The sequence below is a fragment of the Sminthopsis crassicaudata genome, chromosome 3 (genome assembly GCF_048593235.1).
Source record: "Sminthopsis crassicaudata isolate SCR6 chromosome 3, ASM4859323v1, whole genome shotgun sequence".
NCBI classification, from domain to species: Eukaryota; Metazoa; Chordata; class Mammalia; order Dasyuromorphia; family Dasyuridae; genus Sminthopsis; species Sminthopsis crassicaudata.
The window spans coordinates 439388852-439404285 of NC_133619.1; the positions used below are offsets into that span (position 1 = coordinate 439388852).

At 32.4% G+C, this 15434-nt stretch overlaps 1 protein-coding gene across 4 annotated transcripts in view; it reads right to left on the reverse strand.

Moving 5' to 3' along the window:
* The window catches only part of MAP3K20 (mitogen-activated protein kinase kinase kinase 20), a 212851-nt gene that overhangs the window by 102012 nt on the left and 95405 nt on the right, over window positions 1-15434 (reverse strand). For all 4 annotated transcript variants that reach the window (XM_074303094.1, XM_074303095.1, XM_074303096.1 and 1 more), the window contains exons 3-4: window positions 15300-15387; window positions 6021-6122 (exon numbers count right to left, since the gene is read on the reverse strand). In XM_074303094.1, coding sequence (XP_074159195.1) covers window positions 6021-6122; window positions 15300-15387 — 190 coding nt within the window. The remainder of the gene's footprint in view (window positions 1-6020; window positions 6123-15299; window positions 15388-15434) is intronic.

Below are 15434 nucleotides of genomic sequence, written 5' to 3' on the forward strand. Positions count from 1 at the left end.
AAGAGGGGGGAAAAAAGGATCACCAATGTTATTTTCATGACACTATGTCAGTACCACATTGCTTCTTTAAACAAAGATGATAGCACAAATTTGCATTTTGTTATTCTAAAATTAATAAAGAGTGGAGATAAGAAATCATGGCACAGTTACACTGGTACATGTTGGTTTAATGATTAAAAATGATGTCTATGGACACTTCATTTTTTTTCTGGGTTTTAGATCAGTCAAAAATGTGACCTAAGACTGAGTATCCTAGGCATTTGGTATTCTACTATAAGCAGTCCAAAGGTGGTAAATATGAACTGAGGAATCTATGCAGTGCAAGTAGCATGATAGCAAAAGTTCTGGCATTGAGGTCTGGGGATACTTAGATTCAAATCCCATCTCATATTCATTTAAGTTAAGAAATTATAATGATTTAACCTTTTTAAGTCTCAGTTCCCTATTCTTTCAAATGGAAATGTTAATAGTTCTTGTAATTCTTGATTAAGGACTGTTGTAAAGATACAATGAAAATGTATGTAAAGCATATAGTAAATCTTAAAGTCTTCTAAATATATGCCTATTACCATTGTTTATTATTACAAATAATCAACATCCTTAATATTTGGAAAATCCAGACTGCTGACTGAATTTTTAAGGTTTCATCTGGGTCTCTGGACTTATGTAGATTCAGCCAGGATTTCCTTTCCTTATATTAATTACATTTGGACATTTGGAGGAGGAGTAAGAGTTAATGAGCTATTATTGACATGACAAAATGATGAAACTTAGACAGAAATACATTACATATAAATAGATATAAAGTATTTTATTATTTTCCCAAAGGTTTAGTTTCAGAAAAAATATATAATTAAATTTGAACAAAAATTCTCTTCTATATAATTTAGTTAAAAATGAGTCTAACTCCATAAATTGAACACATATTTAATAAATGAAGTTTTACCAATAAGGAATATACTTAGTATGGAAAAGACCTGATTTGGGTCAGTATTCCAGGAGTGATTTTTTTTTTTTTGTTCTCTTGCTATCTGAATTTACATACTGTCTATCTCCACAGTATGTAAGCGCTCTGACAGATGTGCTATTTTTGCAAAATGCAAATATAAAAATAGAAGAAAAATTTCTTCCCCTATATTTAAGCTATTCAAATGTACCCTTTATGTAAAGAGGAGAAAATGGGAGCCCCAGTAATATCTCCTTACTTATAAAATTGCTCAAGTGTATATATTCCCCCAAATAGTTGTTAATTTTTAAACTTATTGCAAATTCCAGTTCTATAAAATCGTTTTTGTTGATATTTCTACTTTTTTTTACAACATTCTTATTACTTCATTATTTTCTCCATTAATTATTCTTATAATTGTATAAGAACAAACTTTAAATGCCAACTACTGTATTATTCTTGTTAAAAATGATTTAGTCTTTGATATTTATTTTAAAATATCTAAAAACTATAGATATAATTAACTCTTTTTAAACATAAGATAAACAACTACAGACAAGTTAGGAAAAAGCTTAGTAATTCAAATATTCTGAACAAAGATGAAACTATGATAAAGGAAACCTCTCTTAAATATTTAAATGTCAAAGTAAAAATTCCCCCTTCCTTTTTTTTCAAATAAAATGTATTGAATACAATGTTGCTTGGTTGTTTATTGAGTGAATATAATACTTTTAATATTCTCAAGTTGTTAAAGTGAAATGCCTATGATTAGAAAGTGCATTTCCAATTCTTTCCCACTGAATGTGTTGCTTGTTTCTTTCTTTTTCCTCTATTAACTTAATAGGGGTAGCTAGGTGGCACGGTGGATAGAGCACCAGCCCTGAAGTCAGGAAGACCTGAGTTCAAATTTGACCTCAGACACTTAACACTTTCTGGCTGTGTGACTCTAAGCAAGTCACTTAATCCCAGTTGCCCCAGCAAAAAAACAAAACAAAAACTTATTAATGTAAGAGAAAAAAACTGATAATAACTGAGATGAACTTCTTAAAGAAAAACCTTGCAAATCAACATTGTTTCAAATACTATAAAAGACAAAGATACAATTCTTATCATGATTACTTTTGAATTGTTATACTTTACAAAGAATATGATTCTAAATATAAAAGTAATCCACACTTTCAATGAATCATGTTCCTAGATAAATTACTATAACTTGATAACTCATGATAAACTTTATATTTCTACACTATAATGTTATGATAGGGAATTTAAAATACTGAACAAGATTTTGATACATCTTAAAGAATTTTATAGAAATTACAGCATATACTATATATTATAATTCTCCATATTGCAAAATGTAAAACATCTTTAAAAACAAGGTAAAAAACATAATATCACATGGGCAACTAGGTGCTACATCAGTAGGCTTGGAATCAAGAAGATTCATCTTCATGAGTTCAAATTTGATCTCAGATATTTACTAGCTAGGTGACCTTCGGAAAGTCATTTATACACTGTTTGCCTCGTTTCCTAGTCTATAAAATGAATTAGAAAAGAAAATGACAAACTACTCCAGGATCTTAGCCAAATCAGATCACAAAGAGTTGGTTATGACTGAAACAACTGAACACACACACACACACACACACACACACACACAATATACAATCTATTACAATATATATATTTAGTGTTACAGTATCAGTATTTACTATGTAAATTTTTACTTTTTTTCTTACAAGCTCCACTTTTTTTCTTTTAAAAAATGCTACGTATTTGAAGATGAAATAATCTTTTCTATGTTAACAGAAGATTTTGATATGTGTCTTTTGAAAAGACTTTTATGGAAATGTAAGGTTCTTTTATAATTTTAGAGAATTGATCCATAGATGTCTAATATAAGTGATTAAGATCAGGTTATTGGTTTTTCTGTCTTTAAAAACATAAAGCCTTTCTTCCTTCTTAAGTTGCTATCCCATCAGAAAAATACAAAATAACTATAACTTTTTTTTTTTTTTTTTTTTTTTTTGCCTCATATCTTTATTTATTTATTTATTTATTTATTTATTTATTTATTATTCATTTTTCCAAATTATCCCCTCCCTCCCTCCACTCCCTCCCCACTATGGCAGGTAATCCCATACATTTTACATGTGTTACAATATAACCTAGATACAATATATGTGTGTAAATACCATTTTCTTGTTGCACATTAATTATTAGCTTCCGAAGGTATAAGTAACCTGGGTAAATAGACAGTAGTGCTAACAATTTACATTCGCTTCCCAGTGTTCCTTCTCTGGGTATGGTTAAAATAACTATAACTTTAAAATGTATGAGAATTCTTAGTCACATTGAATTTTTCATCTTTTACTTTCTCACCACCTCAAAGTATTGAACATTCTTAAATCTTTTGGCAGGTATGACGGTCAATTCAAAGGCTCACAATGTTTGATCCTGAAAGTATAAAACCAAGTTTTTCCCTCTTAAGGTATAAGTTCTACATGTTTTCTTATAATAGTAGACTAAAACCATGACTATAGTGCTGTTCCTTCTCTTTTCCCTTCTATTTTTTAGAGAAATTATATAACTTTCTTCCTTTTATGAAAATGTGACTTTAACACCTCAAGGTTGGCTCTCTCTCCCAGACATATTGAAATTTATGGATTTAAATAACACAGCAATTACTATGGTGAATTATTCTAACACTGCTACTATAATTATTTTAACACTGTTCAGAACACTTTTTGGAATTTCAAAGGGAGAATGCCCTGAGGACCAGGATATAGTTACATGTTCCTTTATAATAATGGGACATAATTCCTGTATCTGGTCAGTTCAGAGGATTTTTGAATTAGTGAGGTCGTTAGACATCATTTGGCATAGTAGCTGGAATTTGAACTCAGGTCCTCTTACTCTAATTCCAGTGTTCTTCCCCTCCCCCCCTTTTTTCTGAGGCTGGGGTTAAGTGACTTGCCCAGGGTCACACAGCTAGGAAGTGTTAAGTGTCTGAGACCAGATTTGAACTTGGGTCCTCCTGAATTCAAGGCTGGTGCTCTATCCACTGCGTCATCTAGCTGCCCCTTTTAACTACCTCTTCCTATATTTCCTCCTGGTTTGCTTAGTCTTTCCATTCCTGCACTGTTGCCAATGGATTCCCCAGAGAAGGGCTATGATGTTGTTAGCTTGAAGCCAAATGATTTCTATAAATAGTATTTGTAGACTGGAAGAAGGGCTATTCTGGGATAGCTAGAAGCTTGTAACTATCCTCATACTTAGGAGAAGTTTATCACGATGCATTTTTTCATTTGTGTACAATGGATATAACTGAATAATGTAAATGAAAATCTAGGTAAATAGAATGTCAGGAAAGGGAGGCCTTCATATTTATACTGCTGCCATTCTTATGTTATTTTGAAAGAATAAATCAGATGGTCCTTGTTGCAGCAGGATTTGTATTAACACTGATCTTTGTTTAAAAATGAGCCAGTTCCCTTTTGATAACATATGAATCCATGGAAAGATGACTGTGATATTATAACAAAATGCTTTAAAAAGGATTCTGAAAGGATTCACCAGTCCCAGGTACATTATCTTCCAGGCTAAGCCCCAAATAGGATAATTCTGGAAGAAATGCGTTACTTTTGATAATCAAAACAACTTACTTTTTTTTTTTTCTTTTGATGTGTACATTTAGAAACATCTCCACTCCAAATATTCATATGATCTATTTGTGACTGACCTATGGGAGAGACTTCTGAGCTCATATTGGTCTGATCAGCCATAGCCACAGCTAGATACAATCTACATAGTGATATCATTTTGATCTTCTTTGAATATGAAGAACAACTAATAACTTACTAATCAAAACAAGGTAGGATTTGCTTCCTTTCCTGACCACAAAACATATTTAAATATTATTTTGTACAAATGAATACAGAAAGCTGCTACAGAACGATAACAATTCACTTATATGAAATGTTCCACTCAACAACCATGCAAAGTAAGTAAAGCAATATAATTGTTCCCATTTTACAGATAAAGAAAGTGTAAAGAACTTTTCCATAGTCACAGAGGTATGAAATATCTAAAGCAAACTCTTTTTGATCATTAATTTACTATTTCTCCTGTGATGTCTTTCGAATTACATAAAGTTAATTGCTTCAAGAAAAATTTGGACATTAGCATGCAAAGAGTTGCTGGAATACAAATGTAACTATCAGCCTTTATTATTTAGGTCAAATTGTTTCCAGAGCAACTTGGATAGTTATAAATAAAACTCCAAAAAGGTTCACAGTTGTGAAAATGGAAAAAAAAAAAAGATAAAAATAAATGGAATTTGAATTACTTCAGAAAGCATTAGGTTGTACTTGAATTTATGAGGGGAAAAAAAGGATTAGGCATTTTATTGGCTAGTATTCTGGGGATTTTTTAAGTTAAAAATATTTAATTTCTAAGAGACTAAGATGGTATTAAACATAAAATGAAATTTGAATTGTTTTTATATGGCAGCATGAATAATATATTTTTTGAAAGTGTTTCCTATTTTTAGCATATATCATGTACACAAAATGGGTAGAACTAATTCAATGATAAATAAGTTTCTCTTTGGGCCTGAAAATAAACCAAGTCTTGCAGAACAATGGCATTATTGTTTCTCCATCTAAGTGTCAAGAAGTTAGAATGGTAAGATGGTCAACTACCCTATTATATGATGCTGGGATACACTGAATTTGTTGGTGCTGGTTGGAGAGAAAAGAAGAAATCTAAATGAGAAGATAAGGAAAGAAAAAGTGAAATGGAAAAAATCAAGGAGAGGCAAAGAAGGGTAGGAAAGGAATTGGAAAAGGAAGAAAAAGTGGAAACAGTAAGAAAAAAGCAGAAGACAGTTTAAATTTAAGTTTAAATTTTGTTTATAGAAATCAATTGAGTATTAGTATGTTTATTATGGAAAGGGAAAAGCATTTAATGATATAGTACAATAGAACATGAGACACTATTACAGGAAAAGCATATTTTCCTCATTTATTTCTTAGTTCAGAATAGGCTTAAAATTATAAAACTCTCTTACCTTTAGCTACATCAGTGGCCCAAGTCATAATATGCTCCATATCCATCTCTTCACTTCTATTACTGTTTATGTAATCATATAATGATCCTAGGGAAGCATACTCTGAAAAAAAGATATGCGCATTAAACCATAGATATTCTTCTAAACTTGAATTTGAAAATTCAGAAACAAGCCTCGACCTCCTGAAATATGAAAAGAGAACTGAGTCCTATAGTAAAATGTTTTAGCTAAATGGCTTTATAGGTATATTAGAAAGTTGAACAATTCACTATGCTTAGATGTCAAAATATCAAGGCTGTTCTAGAAAAATATCTCAAAGATCACAATTACAGACTTTTCACAATATGGATTTACAGTCAAAGAAGGAAAGAAAACTCTACATAGAGAAATGAAGGAAATAAGATTAAGGGCCCCTAGAAGAGTATGTTTGGAAAAAAGGTATGTATGCAAAAAGGAATATTTTAAAACAACCTTATATTTTCATTATATAGATTGCTAAATGTGACTATCAGAGCAAATATAGAATAATCATTTGACTAATTTTTGAAAAGTTTGTTTATGTGAAAGGACAGAATTGGAAAAAAAAAAAAAGTCCCTCAAATGAGGCATTTCAGATTTACCCTTCACAATTTTAATGATTCTTACTTAACACTATCATAAAACATAATTTCATTTTTTCAAAAATTTACAAAAGGCAAAGGACATGAAAATTTCCACAAAATATAATTCCAATGTCTCTTCATGGTATAATGCTAAGCCTTGGTTCTTAAGGGCTATGTCTTTAGGATCTCTGGTAGGTTCTATCAAGTAGAACAAGCTTCACACAGAATCCCAACAACCCACATGCTTCCTAAAATCAATTTAGCTAAATTCAAAAGAGATAATCTCTCATAGACTGACCACTAAGTCATGAATTATTTGGCAACAGCAAACCATAAAACACAGAAAAGTATAAAAAGACTATCATGACTGTGTAAAGCCTCTATGCTTCTGCAGAATGGTAGCAGAGGTTGCTAAAATCATATACTATTTAGATCATCTATTAACATAAACTTAATTGTTGGTTCTCTAAATGTGATCTTTCTTTTTCAATGGACACATTGCTAAAGAAAACGTCTCTATTAAAAAGGCAAATAGAAGTTGCAGCTAAATGGAAGGCTATCCCATGGGTCCTTTTGGAGAGGTGAATGAAAGATTTTGTGGATTTGATTTTAATCAGGCTTCAATAAATATCTAATAACGTGATTTCAAGGGGTATTTTGACATATCATGAAAGCACTCTTGATGAACATTTATAAAAAGACTACAATGAAGATATTTGCATCTTAAGAGCCAACATTTATTGAAGCATGAAGAGGGAGAAAAATTCTACAAAGAATTAATAAGAACCAGTAGATTTAATTAACATATATTTTGATACTCAGTGACTTCAATGTAAAAGACACTATGAAAGAGCTTGGCTGTGTGTGTGTGTGTGTGTGTGTGTGTGTGTGTGTGTGTGTGTGTGTGTGTGTATGTGTGTGTGTATACACTACACACACATTTATGTATGAAAATATACATATTTCTACATATTCATATACACATACATATGTGGGGGGGAAGTATACACACATATGTATATGTATATAGGAAAATGGCTAAGTAATAAGAAAGAATAAGGCCCCAAAACTTATAGACTACAGAGAAGATTCTCACATATTGTTTTTTTTACAGAGTGTGAGATTCTGGGCATAGCAAGAGCTACCTGGCACCATTTCAAAGGAATCTAATCATATCTTAACTTGTAATAAACAACCTGGATTACTAATGTAAGAGTGCTTTTCAATCATCTTTCTGTGTAAATACCATTTAGAAAATTAATACAAATTAGAAGAAAGGATAAAAATGTGAAATAGAATATAAAACCCAAACAATTCTAATCTGACCTATTTAAACAATCTATGTTGAAAAAATTGGAAATAGATAAAATAACAAACATCACTACATACTCTGACCATTTAGTAAGGAAATTTAATCTATAAAAAAGCAAATGCTAGTTAGGTAGTGCCCGAGGATAGAGAATCAGCTCTGAAATCAGGAAGACTTGAGTTCAAATCTGGTTTTAGACACTTGACACTTCCTAGGGAGTGACTCTGAGCAAGTCACTTAACCTCAATTGCCTCAGGAAAAAAAAAAAAAAAAAGCAAATGCCACAATAAGGTGAGCTGAAGAGTCTAAAATCTCCTTAATTAGCAAAACTTGATTTTCTTCTCAAGGGAAGACATATGACATAAAAGATTAACACAAGATTAAAATATAAATTTATTAATAAAATTTTATAAGTACTGCTAGGTAACATACTGGATAGAAAACTGGCCCTGGAGTCAAGCAGTCAAGTTCCAATTTAATCACAGTTTCTTGACACTTCCTAACTATGTGATGCTGGGCAAGTCACTTAACCCTCACATAAAAAAATCTCGTGGAACAAAAACCAGTAAGCATCCATAGAAAAAAGGCAAGTTTACCAAAAGGTGTTACCAGTGACTCAGTTCAATCAGAAAATACAAAGAGCATGAAATGGGGAGGAAAATAAACAGATGAAAACTGGAAAAGATCAGCCAAGATTTCATAATGAATTGTTCTTTCCACTAATGGTAATGGATCCATTATATTGAGACTCTAACATCTGTTTGAAAAATTAGATTTGTCATTAACAAAACAAAGACAAGAAAATTAAATGGACTAATGCAAGTTACACAAAGGTGGGTACTGGAGATACATAAGAAGTGGAAGCTACCAAATGACTAAAAAAAATTAAAGAAAATATACCACCTAATGGAAAAGGAGATTTTCTCCTTACCTCCTTTTTTCCAAAAAACAAAAAAAAAAAAACCAAAAAAAAACAAAAAAAACTCTTATAACAAATATACAACAAAGAAAACCCTCTCCCATTGATCATGTGTAAAAATGTATATTCTGCTTCTAGGTATTTAACCCATCATTTCTCTGTCAGAAAGTGTATAGTATTCTTTAAAATCAGTCTTCTAGAACCAAAGTTGAGTGAAAGAAATGCACCAAACCTTTGTGCTGTGCCAGAGACACTATCCTTACAGGTCAAAGAAATGTAGCTGGCACAGTTGTATAAATGAAAAGAGATGCTAAGTCTTATTTCATCTCAAATAGGGCTTTCCATTATTGTAGGCCTTTGGTTCATTTGATGAAATTAACCATAGAGAAACACCCCGGTGAGAAAAACAAACACACCTGATTTTGGGTGTGAGACATCAAGATTACTTCACAACTTTAACATTCTCATTCTTTCTCAAATCACTTAACAATTTGTCAACCTCACAAATAAGGAAAATGGCTGAACAGCCATACCTGTAGGCTGCTTTTGCTTCTTGCCCTAAAAGTATTTGTTGTTCAGTCATTTTTAGCCCTGCTTGACTCTGCAACCCCATTTGGAGTTTTCTTACTAAAAATACTAGAATGGTTTGCCATTTCCTTCTTCATCTCCTTTATAAAAAAATAAACTATTTAAAAACTGAAGCAAACAGGATTAAATGACTTGCCCAGGGTCACACAGCTAGTAAGTATCTGAAGTCAGGTTTGCATTCATGAAAATGAATCTTCTTGACTTCAGGCTCACCACTCTATCCAGTGAGCCACTTCATTTATAAAACTCTATAGATAGATAAGTGTATTTCTCATGTTTTGTTAGAGTTGTTAGTCACCTAACAACCAAGTAGCCATCAAAAGGCTAATTAATTTTTTGTCTTCCAGCTTTGCTGGAAATATTTTTCTTTTTGTTTTTGGCAAAAATACTATTGTGGTTTACCATTTTCTTCTTCAGTTTATGAAATTTATGAACAAACTGAGGCAGACAGAGTTAAGTGATTTAGTGGGATTACATAGCTACTAAGTATCTGAGGTTAGATTTGAACTCTGGCTTTCCTAACTCCAGATTCCAGTATTCTATTCATCACACTATTTAATTGTCTGTTTCCAAATAATTACTACTAGCAAAAACATGTATGGGAAACAACATTTCAAGATCTTTGGAGCTGGATGACCTGATTTCAAGTATTACCTTTGATATATACTTGGCTATGTTATCCATGGGCAAGACCTGATTGGAGGATTCCTCAGTCAAATCAAGACCTATTAAAGACCTTCTCTAGTCCTCCTGATCTATATGTGGCCACTAAACTCAGATGATTCTGGAGGAGACTGTAAGTAAGGTTGGTGACTTTTTTTTTTTTTTCCCTGAGGCTGGGGTTAAGTGACTTGCCCAGGTCACACAGCTAGGAAGTGTTAAGTGTCTGAGACTAAATTTGAACTCGGGTTCTCCTGAATTCAAGGCTGGTGCTCTATCCATTGCGCCACCTAGCTGCCCTTAAGGTTTGTGACTTTGCACAGACCTCCCTCACTTAGATCCAATTCACTTGCATGTCTTAGAATCACTTCCCTTATGTCATGGTCCTTTTCGAGAACCAAAGAACAAATAACAAACAATTAAATAACCACAAGTTTCAGAGAAGGTAATAACCTACAAAGATAGAGGGCATATCCTGACCTGGGAGCTCTCTATTTCATTGAAATCACAGTTTAATCTCTGTCTTCTCGAAAGAAGTATAAAAGGTAGGGAATTTTGATTTGATGACCTTCCATACCAAAATCAAGTTGATAGGATTACAGATATGGCCTTTTGTCTGAGGGTGCAAGGTCCAGTTAATTCAACACTCTGTTCTCAAGGAAGTCTTATGATTGTCTTCCAGGGATTAAGTTTGCTTTTAAGAGGTGTGTCCTTCAAACAGAGGCATAAAACTTTTAATTTAAGTTAATTGGAAGTTTTCAATAAATAGATTAAGCTTTTTCTGATTTTCCCCACATTACTTGGAGTGGGGAATCAAGAGATGATAAAACAAAAACAGCAATATATCATGACAAGGCTATCTCCTGCAATTCAAGTAGAAAAGACAAGATTTTCAGTTTGATTGATGTTTCTGTTTTGGAGGCTTAAAGCTCTATTTGCAAATCAAACTTTCTTTTAGTTTTGATAAAGAGCCAGACCCACATTTCTCTTGGCTCACCTCTTATCCTCTCCATCTCAAGCTTCTTCACATTCCAAAATATTTTTTACAAACAGGAGAAAGCCTCGCCAGAAGATATAGAACTGAATATTTATATTCAACAAAGGTACTAGCCTCAAGGCAAAAGATTACTTTCTAGAATTCATGTCAACAGATTAGAGTGCCTCTCCCAGAGGGAAGTTTGTTACTAACTTGGAGAATAAGTTGAGCCAACATTCAACAGTGGAGCAGAAAAAGAATAGGCAACTTTCAGAGATTTAGTGTACAGTATTGCATTTGCTCATCTGGGTCAGAACACTCACCAACATCAGAAATTCAGAAGCTGTTAAATGAAAAACAAAAACTCCATAGAATGTACCAGCAGGATAGTTCATCCATCTCCAATAAGATAGCTTCAATTCCATCAAAACACAGTACAATTGAAACTTAAAGAAATGCAGGATTTGGGGCTCCGTTAAAAAGGCAGATGAATTTCATTTTGTGCTGATAGTAACAATCCAAAGAACTTTTATAAAAATGAACAAAAATAAAACAAACCCAAACAAAATCCTTTGGTAAGAATTTCCCCCTTCAAACTCTAATTAAAAGTGACTATGGTTTTCTGCATCAATCAATCTTTTCCACAACTAAGAATGGAATAAATTGGAAATACTATAAACTTCCTTCTAAGTCTGACAGAAAGGCAGAACTACTTAACAGTGACTAGAAGCTGTCCAAGTTGGATTTACATCATATTATAACAACCTATTTTATGTGGGGTTTCTTGTCCTTCTAACATTTTTTCTTTCTATAACTTGGTTTATACTGAAGAGGCAATGAAGGAAATATCTTATTCTGAATGGGTCTTGAGTTTATGAAAGGTATGTTGGAAAAGTTCATACAATGCTTTTGACTGATGGCTGAAAAAAATACTATAAATACAAGGGCAGGAAGATAAACATCTGCTTTCTGGTAATGAAGGGAAATGCATTCTAGCTCAGAGGTTACTTTAGTAACCTCATGGGACTTCAACTCTTAAATTTTGTCTCTCTTTGTTTTAAAAAAATGTTAAATGCTTGCTGCAATGCTAACTTATTTGTCTGTTCTAAATTGAAACAAAATAAGACTCCTTAAAATCAATTGAAAGTCTGTAAGGTGTAGTGTACAGGGCACTGGAGTTGGAACTAGGAGGACTGGGGTTCAAATCCTGCCTCAAATACTCATCATAGGATCTTATGCATGTTGGCAAATTTCTCTGAGTAACAATTTCCTCATCTTTAAAATTAGGGGATTGCTCTCAATGACAGCCTAGGTCTTTTCCAGCTCTAAATCTATGATCCTATGAACTTATATTCTAGAAAAGGAATCCTCCCTAGAAATGTGTTATGAATAGAGTGGAGGGACAGAGATCACAGGTGATTACAGGATTAGGAGTAACCAAATTCTAAATTCTCATTTTATAGGTGAGAAAACTGAGGGTCTGAGGTTTATTGGCCCAATTTCATGCCAGAAGTAAATAGCAAAGTAAGAATTTGAACCAATGTTTCCTGACACTAAATCCAGTGCTCTTTACATTTTGCATCTTGCTATGGGATTGGATGAAATAAAAGCTTTGGCCTACTATATTATTAATGAAAAAATAAAATGAAGGATATCTACCAATGAAAACATAATTAGACATTTTTAGATGTGAGGGAAGATAGATAGAAATGTGACTCTGTCTTAGCTACAATTAAACCTGTGGAAAAAGCAATCCACACCCTTCCTCCAGCCCCATTTTTATTTCTTTCTCTTCAAACAATACCAAAAATAGTTTCTTCTTTTATTTAAATGGAAGTCTTTCTCTCAAATACCCAAAGAAGATGAAGAAGGAAAGGCTTTTGATTTAGTTAAACAAAAGAGCATCAATCCCTTTAATGTGGCACACTTTCATGTGTCATATAGGTGATATAGGTATAATCTAGCCTTAGAGTCATCAAACCAGATGCAGTTCTACAAATTAAGTTTAAGGAACTTAAAAGGAACATAAAAAAAGTAGGAGAAAAGGAGAAAAAGCCAGAAAGCTATCAGAGATGATTATGATAGTAGTGATTTTTGTAATGATTATGACATTAGTGGACATTTAGTGTTTTAAAGTTCAAAAAATTTAAATTTCCCTCATAAATGTCACTCCTTGCCAGCAGGAGATAGCTTTTCAACTTAATGCAGAGCACAAATGCTATGCATATAATTAATATTGTAGCAATTAAAATCCACAGATAACTTTAAAAATTCAACATATTAGTCAATGATCCATATTTAATGATATAAAGATGTTGACAAGAAACATCTGAATTCCATATAAGGAACCTGGGAAAAAGTTCTGTGCAACTTATCTCTGGGTATGCCTGTATTTCCCCATTTTTATTCAGTTGAGAAGTAGCCTGGCTCAATATATAGCATCCTTGATATGCTACTACTGATAGATACTATATAACTATTGACACTACCACTACTGTTATTGCTACTACTTTTGCTCTTCCTCCTCCTCTTCCTGCTACTCCTCATCCTCCTCCTACTGCTACTATTACTACTGCTAATAAACTACCATTACTACTATTACTTCTATTATTACTACCACTGCTCCTACTATCATTACTACAATGACTACTAATACTACTAGTACTGCTGCTTTTGCTATACATATGACATTGATTTGATGGTAAACTCATTGGGGCAGCTCTTTTAGAATCCATTCATCTTTCTTTAATATATGGCTTTTGGTACAATGTGGGAGTACTCCAGGGATGTTTTTATCTAAATGACTGATACAAATCAATTCAACAAGCATTTACAAAATACTTTCCATGTGTAAAGTACTGGGATGGTATTGGAGTGGTTATGTCTTCCCCTTAAATTATAATTTTCTCCTAAATTCCCCCTAGAATATGAAAATATTTTGTTGAGTTCTGATCCTGGAATCTAAATATGGAGAGTAAGGCTTAATTCGTTGTGAATGTACCAAAAATTACAAAATCTGAAATGTAAGAATAAAAAAGGTAGATAATCATATTTTGGAGATGATTTACTTGTAAGTGACAAATTAATCAACAAGATTATAAAGTGATGACAGTAAGTGCAGTATGCTACATATTGGATGCAAAGACAAAAGTGAAATATTATTTGTCCTCAAGGAGATTCCATTTTATAGTACACATTTTAAATGTGTACACTATTTAGACATCCATATGTTTACAAAATATAAGTTATTTTGGAAATTAGGGAAATATTGGTGAAAAAGGAAAAGCCTCATATAATCCTTTCTTAGGGTGGAGAGATGAACTCAACAACTCAACCACATTCTACTTAATCCTAAATATCTAAGATTATTTGTGTCAGTCTTCAAAAATAAGTGGGGTATCTGAATTTAAATTAGCAATTGATAAGAAGGGATTAAATTGCTGATCCCATCTACTTTTGCTACATGATAATGTCTAGATGATAAAGTCTACTTGACTCTAACTCCATACCATTTTAAAGATCTTCTCACTCGAAATGTCAGAGGCTCTTAAAAATTAAATCCTGTGGAAATCATAACTAACATAATATTCTTAATAGCTTCTCACTGCAGAATAGAAATACATACAAGCATAAAGTACAAAAATTAGGTACAATATTTTCTATATGTTCTATTTGAGAAAATATATTTTCACCTCATTCTAAACTGCTGCTCCTTAATTAACTGATGATTTAAATCAAGGTCATTATCAACTCAAATGACCAAACGTGAAAAATACTGTTCTCATGTCAGAGACCTTGAAGTAAGAATGCTCTAATGGGATTAAAATGCCTTGCAAAGAATTATAACATGAATAGCTCAAGAAATCTTAATTTGTAAAAGGTCACAGAGTTGCAAAAAGCATCGCTCATTTCAACTAATTAAATGAAATTTTAGTTAAACAGCACCTTCAAATATTGGTATTGCAGCTGCAAGTGCATTTAAATAGCATTTACTCAGATATAATTAGCACAATTAAACATGGGTAGAAGTAGAAACACCATTCTTAATTATATTGATATAATCAGTTTTATTAATGCTTTATGGCAACAAAAGTGACATCTGACAGTAGAATACAGTTCATAACTGAATCTAGTGCTAAGCATTTTAACATATTTCAAGCAAAAAGCCTTGTAAAGTGTGAAAAGGAAAAAAAGAAAGCCTGTATACTAATAAAGGTGTTCTTACCTGTTACAATACCATAGTTGGGAGGTTCAAGAATTACTCCATAAAACTGGATGATATTTCTGTGACTGAGGACACTGAGTATTTCTGCCTGTTGAAAAATCAAAAACAAATTTGAAAATACAATTTTCATAGTTA